Raw genomic sequence first — 19,286 nt, forward strand, 5'->3', positions numbered from 1 at the left:
TCTCTCTCTCTCTCTCTCTCTCTCTCTCTCTCTATATATATATATATATATATATATATATATATATATATATATATATATATATATATATATATATATATATATATATATATATATATATATATATATATATATATAGGTTCAGGTTCATTTGAGACCATTCTAATTTTGTGAGACCGTGAGACTAAATCTAAAAATAATTTTAAAATACAAAATAAATGGAAAAATCCAAAAATTTTTTTTTTTTTTTTTAAATATTATTTTCGGAACTTGAATTAACTAAAAAAAATTAAAAAAAAATCTCGTTTTTTTTTTTAAAAATACGTGAAATATTCTAAATAGAATATTACACTGACATATTCTAAAAAACAATTTTAAAATGCAAAATAAATGGAAAAATCTAAAAATTCTTTTTTTAAATATTATTTTCGGAACTTGAATTAACTAAAAAATAAAAAAAAAAATCTATTTTTTTTTTGAAAAATACGTGAAATATTCTAAATAGAATATTACACTGTACGTATTCTAAAAATAGTTTTAAAATGCAAAATAAATGGAAAAATCAAAAAATTCTTTTTTTAAATATTATTTTTGGAACTTGAATTAACTAAAAAAATTTTAAAAAAAATTAAAAAAATGCTTCTCACGGTCTCACAAAATTAGGTCGTCTCACATGAACCTAACACTATATATATATATATATATATATATATATATATATATATATATATATATATATATACACACACACGCACACACACACACACAATAGTTGTGTACCCGTGCAATATGATAGACAAAAATTGTTATTGTAAACCGAGTATAAAACATGTGCGTTAAATCGGTTCAGAGATACAAATTAGTAGGGTGCACAGAGTAGTCTCATTATATATATATATATATATATATATATATATATATATATATATATATATATATATATATATATTGATTGAACTTTTTGAAAAATAATTAATTTTTGGATACAAGTTAAATTTATTTATCACATTCTTAAAAATTAAAAAACTTTAAGGTAAAGTATACCATTTGTACCTCGTGTATATGTCAAAATGCACAATTAGTGTAACAACCCAAAAACAAAACTAAAAATTTTCATTTAAAACCATTAATTTTCATTCATTGATTGTACCCAAAGTCATCATTCATTATAGTAACCCAAAACATAAGAGTATAAAAACATAAAGTGTGAAAATCATATGGTGGATAACCTATTAACCCATGTTCAAATCATGGCACCACTCAGCCCTTGTGGTTATGGAGGTTCGCCTGAAGTGATTCCAGGGCATGAGGCAAAGTTTTATGTTTGCAGCGGGGGATTAGTCGGTGCGCGAAAGCTGGCCCGAAAACCCTCGTTAGGGAAGTTCCCTTTCAAAAAAAAAAAAAAAAAAACATAAAGTGTGAAAATCATATGGGGAGGATGCTGTGTCATCACATTGGACTCTTGCCTTTTGAACTGGAAGTACCTAAAGCCATAAACATAATAGTAAGCATAAAGCTTAGTGAGCTTCTCAAATTACCACATACAACATACATATAATATAACAACACGTGGCTGTGCCCGGTCCATATCAACGTATCAAACCAAAATAAAATCAAGTAGTTGTGTCAGGTCCGTATCAACCCCCGTGTCCATATCAACTTCGAGTCCATAATGACTCCGAGCCCAGATTAGCTCCATACATAAATCATGCAATCACATTAGTTAAAGTCATAAAATAACGTACATTATACTCATACAATATAGTAGGTCGACCTTGGTGCCTTCGACCCACTTAAGGTGGTAAGAAGACTCATCTCACTGATATATGAAAAGCTGAAATGACACGCTGCTCTGAAACCCACGCTACTGGTCACCTTTACGAATAACAACAACCACAACTCAAACTATCATTTGAATACCTAAAATACCCCGAGGTCAAACCCTAGTCAAAATCCAGGTCAAAGTTAACCGAGTCAACCGGGTAGACTCAACTAATACGTGGGGCATACTCCTCTTGTACGTGGGGCGTACTTTGCAGTTGACCGAGGATTGGGGAGCAGGCCTTGTACACGCAACGTACCTCTCGGTACGCCCATCGTACGCGACTGCTCACCTCCTCTCTTATTAAGTGCTTAATCATTTAATCAATTACATCTAAACTTCAGATCTAGACAACAAATGATGTTCTTAACCATAAAGTTTCCAACTTTATGGTTTAGCAAGGCTATTAAGAGCTTAAATGCACAAACCATAGTTTCTTAACCATTATGACCATCTAGCACTTGCATGGAGAGAAACTAGTGACCAAAAAACTAACTCTATTACTTAACACCCCTCAAAACCTCTGAAAGGACAACTCAAATGCCTTGGAGTACCTTTTACTCACAAAGACCAAGTTTAGGACAAAAAAGGAAAGAAATTTGAGCTAAAACTAGATCCATAAGACTTCTACAACAAGGTTGAAGCTTTTTACCTCCGCAAGGTGCACAAGGGGAGCAAGATGTTGGATCCAAAGTCTTGAGTGAAACACCACCACCTCCATGCTCTTCCTTTTACTCTAAAAGCTCCAAATGGCACAAAAAAATGGCTCAAGAAGCTTCACAATGCACAAACACTCTTTAGGGTTTCGAAATGAGGAAGGAGGCTGAAGATAAGAAGGTACATGTGGCCATAAATGTGTTTAAATATGGTCCAAACCCTAAAATTTTGGGTTTACACCCTAGCTGCATACGCCCGACGTACTAATGTACACTCAACGTACTAATGCGATCTGGAGTACGCCCTACTTACGAAGGTGTACGCCTCGTGTACTCAGCTGACTCCAAAATTAATAAATTGCTACCGGCGACTAAACTTGCAATTAAAGCACAACTCAAGGTTTAAAACGAATACATGAAAATTAGATGTTACAACTCTACCCCACTTAAACTAGATTTCGTCCTCGAAGTCTGCCGTTGAGAATAAATCTAGGTAGTGCTCTCGCATCTCCGCCTCAAGCTCCCACGTCCATTCGGATCCCTTCCGATGTTGCCACTGGACCTTAACAAGTGACACTTCCTTGTTGTGTAGAGCCTTCATCTTTCGATCTAAAATCGCCACCGGTGTCTCCACATAATTCAGACGATCATCAACCTGAATGTCATCCAGAGGAACAACTGCGGACTCATCAGTCACACACTTCCAAAGCTGAGACACATGGAAGGTGTTATGGATTTGGCTGAGCTCATCGGGAAAATCTAGACGTTATGCAACCTTTCCTACCCGGGCTGAAATCCTGAAAGGATCAATAAATCTGGAGCCCAGCTTGCCCCGCTTCCGGAATTGGATGACACATTTCCAAGGTGACACCTTCAGAAGCACCAAGTCTCCCACCTGAAACTCAAGATCCAAACGTCGCCGATCTGCATAACTCCTATACCAGCTTTATGCAACCCATAACCTGTCGCGCACCTATTGAATCAACTCAATAGTCTTGAGTACAACCCCTATACTACCCATGACTCGATGCCCAACCTCCCCCAGCAAATCGGAGTCCTGCACCTTCTTCCATACAACATTTCAAATGGTGGGAGGTAAGTATCCCAACTCGGTCAATACTGGCATGGTAACTATTGTTGTAGGAGAACTCCGCCAGTGGGAGTTAAGTATCCTAACTCCCTCCAAAATCCAATGCGCAAGGTCGGAGCATATCATCGAGCGTCTGAATCGTCTACTCGCTCTGGCCACCGGTCTGAGGGTGGTATGTTGTACTAAAGTGCAATTGAGTACCCAACTCCTCATGAAACTTCCTCCAAAATTTGGAGGTGAAACGAACATCCTAGTCCGAAATCACCAATACTGGCACTCTGTGTCGAAGTACTACCTCCCGGACATAGATTTCCGCTAACTTCTCTACGGATATACTCTCGGCAATTGGTATGAAATATACACTCTTGGTTAACCTATCAATAATGGCCAAGAAGGATTCAAAAACATGTGCCATCCTTGGCAAATTTGTGATGAAATCCATGGTAATTTCTTCCCACTTCCATATGGGAATGGGTAAGGGTTGCATTTTTTCATGGGGTCTCTGATGCTCGACCTTAACTTTCTTGCCAGTCAAGCACTGCTTCACAAACCACGCTATTTCCCTCTTCATACAGAGCCATTAATAACTCAACCTTAGATCCTTGTACATCTTCATGGCCCCTGGATGGATAGAAAACTTTGAATTATGCACCTTCTCTAAAATAGTCTATCTCACCACATCTGATGTCGGAACCCAGACTCTACCACACTGAGTTAACAAACCTCGGTTGTCTCTGAAAAATAAGGGAAACTGTCATATGATTCGATCGGTCTTCCACTTTTCCTTTTTTAACCCCTCTACATGAGCCTTCTTGATCAAATTCATCAAAGGCGAAGTGACAATCATCCTCAAGCAGGTATCACATATAGATGTACTAACGGTCTTTTGGCTCAAAGTATCGGCCACCACATTGGCCTTCCTATGGTAGTACAAGATCTCACAATCATAATCCTTTACCACATCCAACTATCTCCATTGTTACATATTTACATTTGGCTAGTCCATCAAATACCTGAAACTATTTTGGTCAGTATAGATAGTACACCGAACCCCATACAAATAGTGTCTCCAAATCTTGAGGGAAAAAACCACGACCCCCAAATACAAATCATGCGTAAGGTAGTTCGCCTCATGAGGCTTCAGCTTCCTTGAAGAGTAAGTAATCACATGACCCCTCTACATATGAACCGCTCCCAAACCCGAAATAGAGGCGTCACAATAAACGACGAAATCATCCATGCCCTTAGGGAGCACGAGAATCAAGGCCTTGCACAATCTCTGCCTTGGAGTCTCAAAAGTCAACTGCTGATCAGGCCCTCACCGAAAGGTCACATTCTTCTTCGTCAAACGGGTCAAAGACACTGCAATCTTGGAGACATCCTTGATAAATCTCCGATAATACCCTGCGAGATCTAAGAAACTCCGAATCTCAGATGCGATACTTGGAACCTCCCACTGCATGACGACCTCGATCTAGGCCGGGTCGACCAATATATCCTTTTGGTTGACGATGTGCCCCAAAAATTCTACCTTGCGCAACCAGAACTCACACTTGGAGAACTTGGCATAAGGTCTCTCCCTCCTCATGGGTCTCCAGTACCTCCCACAAATGATCCTTATGCTACTCCTTGATCTTGGATTAGACATTAATATCATTGATGAATACGATCACAGACCGATCCAAAATCAGTCTGCTAACTCAGTTCATGAGGTCCATGAACGTTGCTGGTGCATTAGTGAGCCCAAATGGCATCACCACGAACTCATAATGACCATAGCGAGTTCTAAAGGATGTCTTCTGTACATAATCATCCCTGAACCTCATCTGATGATAATTGATCGCAAATCAATCTTGGAAAACCAAGATGCACCCTGAAGCTGATCAAACAAGTCGTTAATCCTTGGAAGTGGGTAATGATTCTTCATTGTTAGCTTATTCAACTACTGGTAATCGATGTACATTATGTGTGAACCATCTTTCTTCTTCACAAACAAAATCGATGCTCCTCATGGAGAGATGCTTAGATGATTAAAACCTTTGTCTAGCAGCTCCTGAAGCCACGTAACTCCTGCATCTCAGGTGGTGTCAGACGATACGACGTCTTGGCTATCGGAGCTGCACCAAGTACCAAATCAATCCGAAACTCAACTTACCTTTTGGGAGGCACTCATGGTAAATCCTCAGGAAGCACATCTGGAAAATCCTGAATAATAGACACCCCACTCAAATCCGCTGTGTCCTTAACTTGAGTGTCTGCAACATAAGCTATAAACCTAGAACAACCCTACTATAAATATATCCTGGACGTCGCAACTGAACGGAGAGCTGGACCATACAAATTTCCCTCTCCAGGAATAACCAGTTCTCCCCCACTTAGGAATCGAACCCTCACTAACTGCCGCTCACAATCAATCATGGCCCTAGTGGGGCCTAGCGAATCCATCCCGTTGATAACCTTCGATCCTCTCAAGGGAATCAATACCAAATCAATAGAGAATCTCTTGCTAAACAGATTCAGAACACACCCACAGAAAACCCTTGAACCACTCACAGCACGGTCATATGCAATCTTAACTTCTAGTGGGGAATCCAAAGTCCCGAGAGCATCGCAAAACTTCTTGTTGAGCGCAAGAGATTCAAAGGATCGGGTAACCCCCAAATCAAACAGAACATGAGCGGTCAAACCAATGACCAAAAAGGTCTCTATACAGAAGCAACGTAAAATGAGCAGGAAATAAAGAAAACAACAAAAGATAGAGATAAGAGACATATCCATAACCATATCTGGTGCTGCACAAGTGTAACGCCCGTGTTTCCGGGCTAGGCATTAATGACGATGTAATAGTCTAGGTTAACCTTTGTAACTCATTTTGAAATAATAAGAATGTATTATTTGAGTATTTTGTGTTTTATGCTTTAATTGTGTGGCTTAATTGAATTAAGAATAAAAATAAACGTAAAAATAAAATGTTAGATAAAAATGATATCGATACATGAACACGTAGTGGTCGTGACAAGGTTTCCGAATATATAAAGAATGCCGATATCGAGTTATAACGAAGAAGTTATGACTTGTCGAAGTTTCGCAACAGAACCGGTACGACACTGCGTGACGTAAATAGTGAATTTACGATAGAGCGATATTTCGGTTTAGTGATCTAAACGAAAGTCGTAGAGTTCATTAAACCGAGAGCGTGCATAAAAAGAACATCCAAATCTGATTTCGTATGAGAAAGTTATGATTTTTTAAAGTTTCAGCTTAGTAGTATGCAGCCCGAAGTTCGGATTTGAGATCGAGTGACTTCTAATCGAAAAAATCTAAACAAGAATCGAAGATCTCGTCGGTAGTAGTGCAACGGTAAAAAGACAAATGAAAACGGATGTCGGATGAAGAAGTTATGATTTTCTAAACGGAGTTTTCCTGTCCCAGCATACTAAAAATAATATAATAAAAATAAAGTCAAAATTAGCCGACGGAGTCTAAATGAAAGTCGTAGAGCATAGTCTCACCTACGTGTGGATATAAAGAACATCGAAAACGGAGCTTGTATGAGGAAGATATGAACTTTTGAAGTTTTTAAGTAATTAAAATTTATAAATAAAATTATTTATTCGGATAATACCCGAACTCGTAACGCGTCGATCCTATCCACCCGATATGCCCAACATATATGTCGACCGCGGATTACGCCCAACGTAAACTTTGATTACGCCCAGCGTAACCCGGGGTTCAACCCCTATAAATACGATGCGACCCCCAGCCGAAATGGTTGCAAACTTTTCACTGATCATAAGAGTCTCCAATATCTCTTTAGTCAGAAAGAATTGAATATGAGGCAGCGATGCTGGCTAGAACTACTTAAAGACTACGACTGTGAGATACTTTACCATCCCGGTAAAGCAAATGTTGTCACTGATGCTCTCAGTCGAAAAGTCAATCTTAAGAGAAAAAGGCCAAGATCGTTGAGGATATAAGTTGTCTCGACAATTGTCGAGAGTATAAAGAAAGCTTAAGAGGAAGCTTCTGAAAAGAATGACCGGAAGGATGAACGTTTAGGTAAAATGTTGGTGTTTGGTACAAACGGTCGTGAACTGAAGGTATTCCAAGATCGTATTTGGATACCTAAGTCAGGAGGAATAAGAGATCTTCTGATGGAAGAAGCTCACAAAACCATGTACTCAATTCATCATGGCAGCACTAAAATGTATAGGGACCTAAAACCCTACTATTGGTGGCCGAAGATGAAGCTTGATATTGCAAAGTATGTGACCGAGTGTGTGACCTGTGCAAGAGTCAAGGCACAACATCAGAAACCATATGGGAGTTTAGAACCTTTACCTGTGCCTATGGGTAAATGGGAAGACATTGCTATGGATTTTGTCACTAAGCTGCCCAGAACAAAGAATGGTCACGACATGATTTGGGTGGTCATTGATCGCTTCACTAAGAGTGCGCATTTCATAGTAGCCAATGAGAAATGGTCTATGGATAAGCTTGCGAATTCTCACGTGAAGGAAATTGTGAGGCTTCACGGTGTTCCATTAACGATTGTGTCAGATCGTGACAGTCGTTTCACCTCGCGATTTTGGAAAATTCTACAAGAGGAATTGGGTACCAAGTTGTGTTTGAGTACAACTTACCATCCACAAACAGTTCGTCAGAGCGAACGAATGATACAAACGCTTGAAGATATGCTGAGAGCATGTACCCTGGAACTCTAAGGTAACCGGGATGAACATTTACCTTTGGTAGAATTCTCTTACAATAATAGTTTCCACTCGAGCATTAAGATGGCACCTTATCAAGCTATGTACGGACAAAAATGTCGTATGCTGTCTTGTTGGCTTGAGGCTGGGGAAAAACAGTTTATGGGATCGGAGATAGTCCATCAGACTGCTGAAAAGCTGAAAATAATCAGGGAAAGAATGTTAGCAGCTCAGGATCGTCAAAAGAGCTATGCTAACAACAAGAGAAAGCCGATGACTTTTGAAGTTGGGGATTCGGTTTTGCTTAAAGTCTCACCGTGGAAGGGACTTATAATATTTGGTAAAAGGGGAAAGTCAAGTCTAAGGTTTATTGGACCGTTTAAAGTTCTTCAGAGGATTGGGAACCAAGCGTACAAGCTAGAATTACCCGAAGAACTGAATGTAATTCATAACACTTTTCATGTGTGTTACTTGAGGAAATTTACGGGAGAAGTTCCCGACATGATTCCACTTTCGGAATTAAGACTTGATGAGAACAAGCGGTTAATTGAAGAACCAGAGGCAATCGTTGACCGAAAGACTAAGAAGTTGCGACGCAAGATGGTCGAGTTAGTGCTTGTTCGTTGGAAACATACGAATGGTCCAAATCTCACATGGGAGACGAAGAGTTACATGATGAGTTGCTATCCGCATTTGTTTGTTCATGTGTGATTCCGGGGACGAAATCATCCTAAAGTGGAGAGATTTGTAACGCCCGTATTTCTGGGATAGGCATTAATGACGATGTAATAGTCAAGGTTAACCTTTGTAACTCATTTTGAAATAATAAGAATGTATTATTTGAGTATTATGTGTTTTATGCTTAATTGTGTGCCTTAATTGAATTAAGAATAAAAATAAACGTAAAAATAAAATGTTAGATAAAACCGATATCGATACATGAAGACGTAGTGGTCGTGACAAGGTTTCCGAATATAAAAAGAATGCCGAAATTTGAGTAATAACGAAGAAGTTATCACATGTCGAAGTTTCGCGACAGAACCTGTACGACACTGCGTGATGTAAATAGTTAATTTACGATAAAGCGATATTTAGTTTCAGTTATCTAAACGAAAGTCTGCATATAAAGAACGTCAAAATCTGACTTCGTATGAGGAAGTTATGATTTTTCTAAGTTTCAGCTTAGCACTATGCAGACCGAAGTTCGGATTTGAGATCGAGTGATTTCTAACTGAAACAATCTAAACGAGAATTGAAGATCTCATCGATAGTAGTGCAATGGTAAAAAGTCAGACGAAACGGACGTCGGATGAAGAAGTTATGATTTTCTAAATGAAGTTTTCCTGTCCCAGCCTACTAAATAAAAGTCGTAGAGCATAGTCTCACCTACGTGTGGATATAAAAAATGTCGAAAACGGAGCTCGTATGAGGAATATATGAATTTCTAAAGTTTTTAACTAATTAAAATTTATAAATAAAATTATTTATTCGGATAATACCCTGATTCGTGACGCGCCGATCCTATCCACCCGGTACACCCAACGTACCAGGCGTACACCTAGGGTACATGTCGACAACGGATTACGCCCATCATAAACTTTGATTACGCCCAGCGTAACCCGAGGTTCATCCCCTATAAATACGATGCGACCCCTAGTCGAAATGGTTGCTAATTTTTCATTCTTCCACCCTTTTCTTTCTTCTATTTGGCAAGTTTTACCCCCCGAAGCCCCGGTATTAATCCCGAATCCCGAAGCAAGTCCCGAAGCCCGAAGATCCCGGGAAGAAAAGAGTTTCCGAGCCGAAGCTCTGATTGCGAGAAGCCCAGTGTGTGAAGATATTCCAGTTTCACCGAAGAATACTACATTTAGAGTTGTAGTGTTGTCCGATCATCTTCTTATCATGCGAGTGTGTAGTTACTTTCTTCTAACACATAAATACGAAGTATTCCTATAAAATATGTGCTATGTGTTTATATGTTATGTGTTATTTGAAATGAGTATTGGTTGAATGTTTTATACATATTTTATGTTGTATATGTATTTATATTTTTATTTATCTACAAATATGTTGGGTAGAACACGGGTAGATAATGATGTGTGATGAAATAAAAATGATGCGAGGCCTCGGTGTTGGTGTTGATCTAGTCATCTAGCGGAGTATGGATGACGACCACAGACTCTTTCTAGACAGTCCTATGGAACGCTGGCAGGTTCATAACCTGTAGGTGTCATGCATGATGTGTTCACCGGTGTACTCTATCCCCCACATGGTTGCCTTTAGGACATCTACTGTTGAGGAAACCCCTTTGTAGTAATGTCCGTCCCGATGAAAATCCTAGATTAGGTCCCTTGTGATAGTTGTTGTTTTGGGGATGTAAAGTGAGGATAACGGAAATGGGTAATCGGGTTATTGTTGGTTGGTGAAAATTAAATATAATTATTTATTGTGGATTGAAAACCCTATATGTTCATCAGACTTCCAAGTCTGACCTACTTAGTTTTATTTGTATCACAGGTAGTGGTGCGAGAGCATAAGTTGGACAGTGATTTTGGGAACAAATTCTGCAACTCTTTTAAATCAAAGGATTACTCTGAAAAATTATTTTAAAAGCATAAATTAAAGAGTAAATTACTAAAACCGTCCCTATGGTTTGGTCAAAATTGCATTTTTGGTCCCTAACTTTTATTTTGGACTCGGATGGTCCCTATGGTTTGACTTTATTGCGTTTTTCGTCCCTATGGTTTAGTCAAAATTGCATGTTTGGTCCCTATTTTTATGTATGTAAGGGACGAAAAAACGCAACAAAATCAAACCACAGGGACCATCTGAGTGCAAAAGAAAAGTTAGGGACCAATCGTGCAATTTTAACCAAATCATAGGGACGATTTCAGTAATTTACTCTAAATTAAATTGGTCTTTTCTGGCAGTGATTTTGGGGATGTCACAACAGGCCTCATTGATAGTCAGCTGAAAAGCCCTAATCTTCGCCACAGAGGCCTCTACATTGCCCTAGCGGCTATCAGTAATCGTCAATGTGGTTGGCACAACGGCCCCGACCTTGCTGACCCCTACCAGAAGAATCATAGGTCTTAGGATTTTTAGCCTGACCTACAACTGTTTGAACCTACTATGGCTTCCGCTTAGTGCGGTGATCCAATTTATCTTCTGCTCCCGGGCCTTCTCCACCATCTCATTCAGGGTTTTGCACCCTGAAAAGCTCACGAACTCACGAATATCATCCCTCAGCATGGAATGATACCTCATCCTCATCATATCCTCATCCACAACATATTGCGAAATCAACAGTGATCATTCCCGAAACTTGGCGGTGATATCCGCCACAGTGTCAGTAGCCTGCTAGAGCTCCTGGAACTCCCTCACTAACCGTTGCACCTCAATGGATGGTGTAAACTCCAAATCAAAACGTCTGCCAAACTCCTCCCATGACATCTCAGCCACTCCAGCTGATCCCACCTGGTGGGTCACCTCCTCCCACCGGTCCCTGGCTCGGTCTCTCAACATGCACGAAGCAAACCCCATTTTTGCCACATCGGGGCAAGAGCTCGTGAGTTGGGAATTCTCCATGTCTGCCACCCAACGTCCAGATAGATCCCTGCACGACGAGTTAGAGCTCCCCAACTCATTGAGTTCCAGTCCAAACTCTAAAATGTTGAGAAATAAATACATGGATCAAGTGTTACAATAAAGATGGGTAGATGAAAGATGATGTAAATATAGATGATGAGAGGTGTAATATGATGAGAAGCATTAAACTTAACGATGATGTCATCTAGCAGAGTATAGATGACAACCACAGACTATTTTAGACAGTCCAGCGGAACGCTAGCAGACTCGCAACTTGTAGGTGTTTATGAACGAAGTGTTCATCAGATGTACTCTAAAAACCCTTTCACCTATTGGCTTAGTGCCTTACGAATGTTATTTACTTCTTTATGTTAATGACATTCTCACTACTTCTTTTACTGCATCACTTAAACGAATCATTTCTTGAATCAAATATGGGTTCTCTATTTCCAACTTAGGATATATTTCCTTCTTAATTCATCAGTGTTGCTGCATCCTCTAGTTTGTTATTCTCTCTCTCTCTCTCTCTCTCTCTCAGTTCTCCTTTTCTAGAGAGATGCTTGCTTATGCCAATATAGAAACATGTAACCCCCACAACATCCTTACATATTCCAATCCTAAGCTCTCATATCTCATATGAAGGAAATCCAATCTTTCATCCAACCTTATATTAGAGCCTTATCGAGGATTTTCAATATCTAACATTTACATGCCATGGTATTTATTATGTGGCTCAACAAGTATGCATCTACATGAATGACCCTAACGAACCTTACTTTCTTGCTCTAAAGCACATATTTTGCTATCTTCAAGACACTCATATGTATAACCTTCAAATTTGTCTGCCTCATACTAGTTATTTGGTTTCTTACTCTGATCTCGACTGGGTTAGTAGTCCTTGTGCACGCTACTCCACTTATGGATTTTGTGTCCACCTTGGTGACAACCTTATCTTGTGCACATCTAATCACCAACATGTCATTTCTCGGTCTAGTTTTGAAGTTGGATACCAAGGGTTGGCCAATGTGGTGAATGAATTTGCCTGGATTCAAAATCTCCTCCTCAAATTATGTTGTCCTTTATCATGTGCTACAATTATTTTGTAATAATATGAGTGTCATGTATTTAGCTTCCAACCTAATGCAACACCAACGAACAAAACATATGGAAAGCAATTTATATTTTTCTAGGAAAAGTGTTGCTATTAGTTAGGTTCATATGTTACACATGACATCTACTCTTCAGTTTGTAGATATATTTATAAAAGAATTACCTATAAAATATTAATAGATTTGTGGGGTAACATGAACGCTTGTGCAATCGATTATCCAAAGTAAAGGGGAATGTTATATAGTGTATATTATACTTTATTCATCAATTCACATACTAGGGTTAATTCTATAACATCTATATGTATTTATAAGCTAATGCAATACTAACTATTTTCCACATTATCAAAAAGTTTCAACTTGTGACCCTTTCTAACAAATTTACAATAAAACTCAACTCATGTTATACGATTAAAAAAATTTAGAATAACATGTTTTAATAAAATTTATATTATGATTACTTGATGTTTTAATAATAACTAACAAGAATACTTAAATAAAATTAAAAAAAGAACATTCTTGATTTTGTTCTTTCACTACAAAGAATAGACGGGTCAGAATAACAATAAATATAAACTTGGATAAATTCAAGGATCGTGTTTTCAAACAATTTCCAAAATTTGTAATTCGTCCATTTTGTCCGGGGTACATGAATCCAGAAGTGGGATAATCCAAGAATTTACCAATCTGAATTACATGCCTAATTTAGTTTGTAAAACACATAATACTTTGTTAATGTATTCTTGAAAGATAGGTCAAATCTTAATAAACATATGTTGAGAATATATTATGTAACCTGATTTCTGGAACATGAAGCATGTTCTTATACAGGACGGAAAAGTAGTTATTGGCTTTGAACCTTGGACGCCGCTAGGGGCGCAGCCCAAGCCAGGGATGCAACCCCTTGGAACCCTACCTCGGAACCCCGTATTCTCGAATTCACATTTATCATTCCGAATATACACCCCGCACATCCTATCTCAGTTAGTAAATGAAGTTCAGCATATCTTATTAATAATTACACAAAAATATATTGATAACACTAAAATCATCAACATATATCCCCTCTAGCACGACTTATAGAGGCGACTTGTTCCGAACAACGTTTTGTGAAACATATATTTTGGAGGCCAGCACAAGCTAGTTTCTTGTAGTGTAAAATAATACTTCTAGGCGAAAAATGTCATCTATACAGGATCCGTTTCTATATAGTGAAATTTTATTGTTAAATAATTAGATATAAAAAAAAAGAGTAAATTACACGAATGGTCCCTATGGTTTGGGTAATTTGCACGTTTGGTCCCTAATTTATTTTTTTAACTCGGAAGGTCCCTACTATTTGTTTTTGTTACGCGCTTGGTCCCTAATGTTTGTTTTTGTTACACGCTTGGTCCCCGTCTTACCCAAAACGACTATTATTTAAATAGAAAAAAATGATGGGGCATGTAAGGTAAGGTGAGAGGGGTGGGGTTGGGGGTGTGTTTATATAAATAGATTAAAAAATCAAGGGTAAAATAGTCTTTTTATGTATGATAGGGACCAAGCGCGTAACAAAAACAAACAATAGGGACCTTCCGAGTTAAAAATATAAATTAGGGACCAACTGCGCAAATTACCCTAAACCATAGGGACCATTCGTGTAATTTACTCAAAAAAAAATATGATTAGAAAATATTAGATTAATCTATTTCAAGGTTTTTAGAACGTCACTACTCCTAAATCTAAACATTTTGTTCAAAAGGAAACTTGAACCTTCAATATTTGTTTATGATACATATCCATTAACTAGTGCTATGTCAAAAGCCTGAAAATAAAATAAAATAAATCTGTTTCATGTTTTATAAATATTAGCTATAGATTACATATACTATATTAAAGCCATATAGGTCTATATCTATGATATGGTACGATTACATATACTATATTAAAGCCATATAGGCATATACCTATGATGTGGTACGTCGTGTTCGAGTTTGGACCAATAATAAATTAAAATAGTGATTTTTTTTTTTTTAAAATTGAGATTGAAAATATAACATTATTCTTTTTTATATATTCAAACAAATATAATTTGCAAACCATATGATTATATGAAGTATGAACCATGAACATTCACACATCACTATAAAAAGTAGTCCCAACTTCCAACATCCAACACCCAGTACCATTAACTCCATCTACTTAAGTGAGACCCCATCAGAAACTTCTTTAGATAATGGAATATGTATTTTTTTTTTTTTTTTTTTTTGTTATTTTTATCATTATTAGCATTATTATTAAAAGGATGCTTCACACCTCTTATTCATCTTCATCCATCACAAATTCAAGGACTATTTGATAATTGACTCCCATACAATTACTATGCAAACTTAAATTACAATCAATACGATAGTGGACCATATAATATGCTTTGATGTATATTAAATACTTACATTTTTAATGTCAATAACTCTTTTTTCACTCATGCACATATGTCTGGTTACAATTGTATAAAATATACTTAAATTGTGAATTATACATGATACATCAAAAGTTGATATATTCTATAATTCTAAATAACACCTTCATTTCCTGCCAATATCATGTACTTGTCTCTTCTTGTGAGATTCGTACATTGAAACCCTAATGCATCCGCAATTTGTCTCTGAACCTGATTAGCAATTTCGATACTCGATTTCCCACATGTATTTGCACTTGTCCACTTCTCAAGAATCATAACATGGTAAATCCCAATTGGATTCAAAAGAAAGAAAAAAGGGTCCAAAAATTTGAAACCGCTTGCAGTTGTCCCATAAAACATACCGATTTTAGCATCTAAAGCAACAGGGATGATTTCATTGCTCATTTTAGCAAATAAAGGGCTAAATCGAAGCACATAAGGTTCCCTACAAGTAGTCCCTTCAGGGCAAACCACAAGGTCACTTTGGTTAAGTAACATCTCCATCATCTTTGAGTCTTTCTCTTTGTTCCTACTCAAATGGGAAGTCTTTAATGGTGCCAAGAGTTCTGATAATCGGCTCAAGCTATATGTAACAGCTGTGACAGGCTTCATTATTGCCATTGATATATAGATTGGATCAAGTAATGTTCTATGATTGCACACATATAACGTGCCTTTTTTCTTGCGTTTCCTTTTGATTGGATCTTCTTTGATTTTGTCAACATTGATGGTATCGTTTGAACATATATATGTTCTACCTCTCATCCCTGTGTATGACAAGATAGGGATAGACATGGTGTATGGAAAAGATATCGCAATTATAATCCTCAAAATAGTGAGCAAGAACCCAAATGGAACCCATATGAATATTGCTAATGTTATTAGATATGTTGGCATGAGTGCGATCCTTCCATCATGAAAAATCAATGGTTTTAGGTAATTGTCTCTCGGGAGAGCTCTCCATCTTCTCTTTTCTGCTTCAGATACCATGTATATCTCCTAAAGGAAGAAAACACATGGTTTTAAAAAGATGATCAAAGCATAAAATATATTAAGAGATTTCAATGAGGCCACTTCATTAGCGATAAGAAGTGTACTCTTCAAATATGGATAAAATTAATGTATTATTTCATTATTTGTACTCATGGAGATGCATAACAAATATGTAATTGTTACCATCAAAATTTTGATGTCATATATAATATACATAGATGAAGAAACGTACATATCTAAGTTATGCATTCTTGTCGTGAAAAAACTGATCAGCACATATTAATATTAGAAAGAAATGTGATACCAAACTATAACTACCAATAATCTAGTCATTCTATTTAACATATTATAATAAATGTGAAATTAATTGAATTTGCGCTATCCATAATCCAAACCCATAATTAATAAGCATGTTGTGCTAAAATCTAAACTACATAAACTGAGCACACAAAACATAGATACTTAGTGCAAGAGTCTAGAACAAGGTAACTTTTAACATAATTAATAAGTATGTATTAATTTTTTGATTTAAGGTATTTACTATTTCAATTTAACCTTGTATTATTCTAAACTTTTGTTTCACCTCTTTGTAGGGTTGTATACAAACTGAACGAATATGAACAATGGTTTGTTCATGTTCGTTCGTTTAAGTTACCTGAACAAACGAATGAACATGGATGTATAAACAAACGATTTTTCTTTTTCATGTTCGTTCGTTTAACAAATTATCTTATTCATGTTCATTAATTTATGTTTGTGAACAAGCTAAACGAACATAAATGAATAAAGATAAAATAACACAATTGAACACATCTGAACATAAACGAACATATAATATAGTAATATAAAAACAATTGAACATGTATGAACATAAATAAACTTAAATGAAAGAACCTAAAAGAATGTAAATGAACAACATAAACGAACGCTCACGAACATAAATGAAATTAAAAACGAGACCATTGTTCATATTTGTTTTTTTAACTAAGTGAAAGAAAATTTAAATTCATCATCATTTATTTATTAAATAAACAAACATACACAAACATCTCAAACGGTTCGAGGAAGTGCGGTGGGCTTCAAATTTATTATTATACGGCTTGGGCCTCAAATGGGTTTTTCAAATGGGCTTCAAGAAATGATGCTTAAAAGTAAAATATCAAACCTGCCTAAACTGCCAACTAGGTTGGCCTTTATTTCCTTTATGGGCCTCAGGTGAGTTTTTGTGTCCTCCTACCCTCCTACGTATGCGCACACAGGGCCACAATATTGATAGAAAAAAAAAAAAAAAAAAAAAAAGCTAGAAATAGGATTGGTTTAAAAACTCGTTTGGGTTAGAAACCAGATCAGATTCAAACCGGTTCAAACCTAAAAATATCCAAACCAATACGAACCAAACTGGACCTGATTGAAATCGGATCGTACAAAATCAGTTTGAAAATACTCATATAATACATTTCACTATGAGACAAAAATACAATCCTAAGATGACAAATGGTTCGTCTTTGGAAGAAGAAACGATGATAAATTATAAGATAGGGCACATGTGATCTCTTGCACATATATTTCCAAATTGCCAATAGGAAGTGAGGTTGAAGATTGATAGTCATAACAGTCAACAAAATACTTTTATATTAAATGTGAGTAACAATACATGTTAAAAAAGACTAGAAAAACAGGTTTTAAACAGGTTTAAAAACCCGATGCATGTCAAACCGATTATATTAAAGGATTAGTTAGACCCCGATGAGTTTAGTGTTATACAAGGAAAATGTCTCTCTCATGGAGTTGTATAGTTCATATGTATAGACATACATGAGGGAGAGAGAAAGAGATTTTATACCTTGCAATGAGAGAAAATATGATGATCAAGAGTTTTGTTGAAGCAACCAAAACCAATGAGATCACTATCTCTTTTTCTGTCTCCAAACACATCATTTATCAAGAAACTTGATCTTGTTGATGGCACCTCCTCCATCAACCCTACAAAATACCCACAAAATACTTTTAAATCTCTCCCAAGAACACGATCAACACCCAAATAATCCTTCAAAAACCCTTCAACCATAACCATAGGCAATTCACTCAAGCCCACCTTTCTCCCACATCTCATCACCACCTGAAACCCTTCAAACCCTAAATCCTCCATAAAGAATTTTGGCAAAACGGTCCTTCCAATCGAAAACTTTTCCTTTTTTATCCCAAAGAAGCATATAAACACCATAATCTTCAACCCCATATCCATGCTAAATAAACAAACCAAAGGGTAAAATAAGAACAACACTAACCCTCTCAAGACACCACCACCTTCAAAAGCCACAAGCATGAAGTAAGGAAAGAGTGAAGTTGACCTTAATACCCCGCCTTCCGCTTCAAACACAAGAGTTGTGTTTAGTAGCTCTTCTGATGTGTGCTTCTCTACCATGGTTTCATATTTCAAATACTTTAGGCACTTGTTCTTCCTTTGCTGACCCTGAGGGTAACTTAGTGATTTTAACAGAAATTTGAACAAGAATAATAGATGGTGTGACATTTTTCTATCCATCATGAGATGCTTATTGTTAGTACATGTATCATTTACATAATACATATATATTTATACGAGCAACAAGAAGCTATGCATATCAATTGTACGGCATGCACAAAAGATAGTACGTGAGCTAAATCATTTGAGGTGCACTTGCATGTTGCCCTACACATACGTGTCAAATCAAAACCACTAATTATTAAGAATAAAAAAAAATTAAAAACCTATTGTCAGACAGTTTGGACATTAGATTATTAATATACATGAATTGAGTGATAAATGAAATTGTTAACATTTCAACGTCTATGTTTGAAAAATGATTATACAAACAAATTAATCAATTAAATGGACA

At 36.8% G+C, this 19,286-nt stretch overlaps 1 protein-coding gene across 1 annotated transcript; it reads right to left on the reverse strand.

The window, feature by feature from the left end:
* Nucleotides 1–15,355: 15,355 nt before the first annotated feature.
* LOC145003739 (putative glycerol-3-phosphate acyltransferase 3) lies at nt 15,356–18,980 on the reverse strand. The gene is made up of 2 exons (XM_078962641.1): nt 18,251–18,980; nt 15,356–16,413 (listed from the first exon to the last, which is right to left on the reverse strand). Exons 1-2 carry the CDS (start codon nt 18,953–18,955, stop codon nt 15,526–15,528), a joined length of 1,593 nt encoding a protein of 530 aa, XP_078818767.1. The 5' UTR covers nt 18,956–18,980; the 3' UTR covers nt 15,356–15,525.
* Between the last annotated feature and the right edge of the window lie 306 nt (nt 18,981–19,286).

Source organism: Lactuca saligna, chromosome 7 (genome assembly GCF_052625555.1).
Source record: "Lactuca saligna cultivar CGN05327 chromosome 7, ASM5262555v1, whole genome shotgun sequence".
NCBI lineage: Eukaryota > Viridiplantae > Streptophyta > Magnoliopsida > Asterales > Asteraceae > Lactuca > Lactuca saligna.

What these genes read in the sequence shown, in the direction of transcription:
- LOC145003739 (XM_078962641.1), bottom strand. Translation starts at nt 18,955, where the DNA reads ATGATGGATAGAAAAATGTCACACCATCTATTATTCTTGTTCAAATTT. An exon ending in ATATTTTCTCTCATTGCAAG is followed by an intron (nt 16,414 to 18,250) that starts GTATAAAATCTC and finishes TTCTTCCTTTAG; the next exon opens with GAGATATACATGGTATCTGA.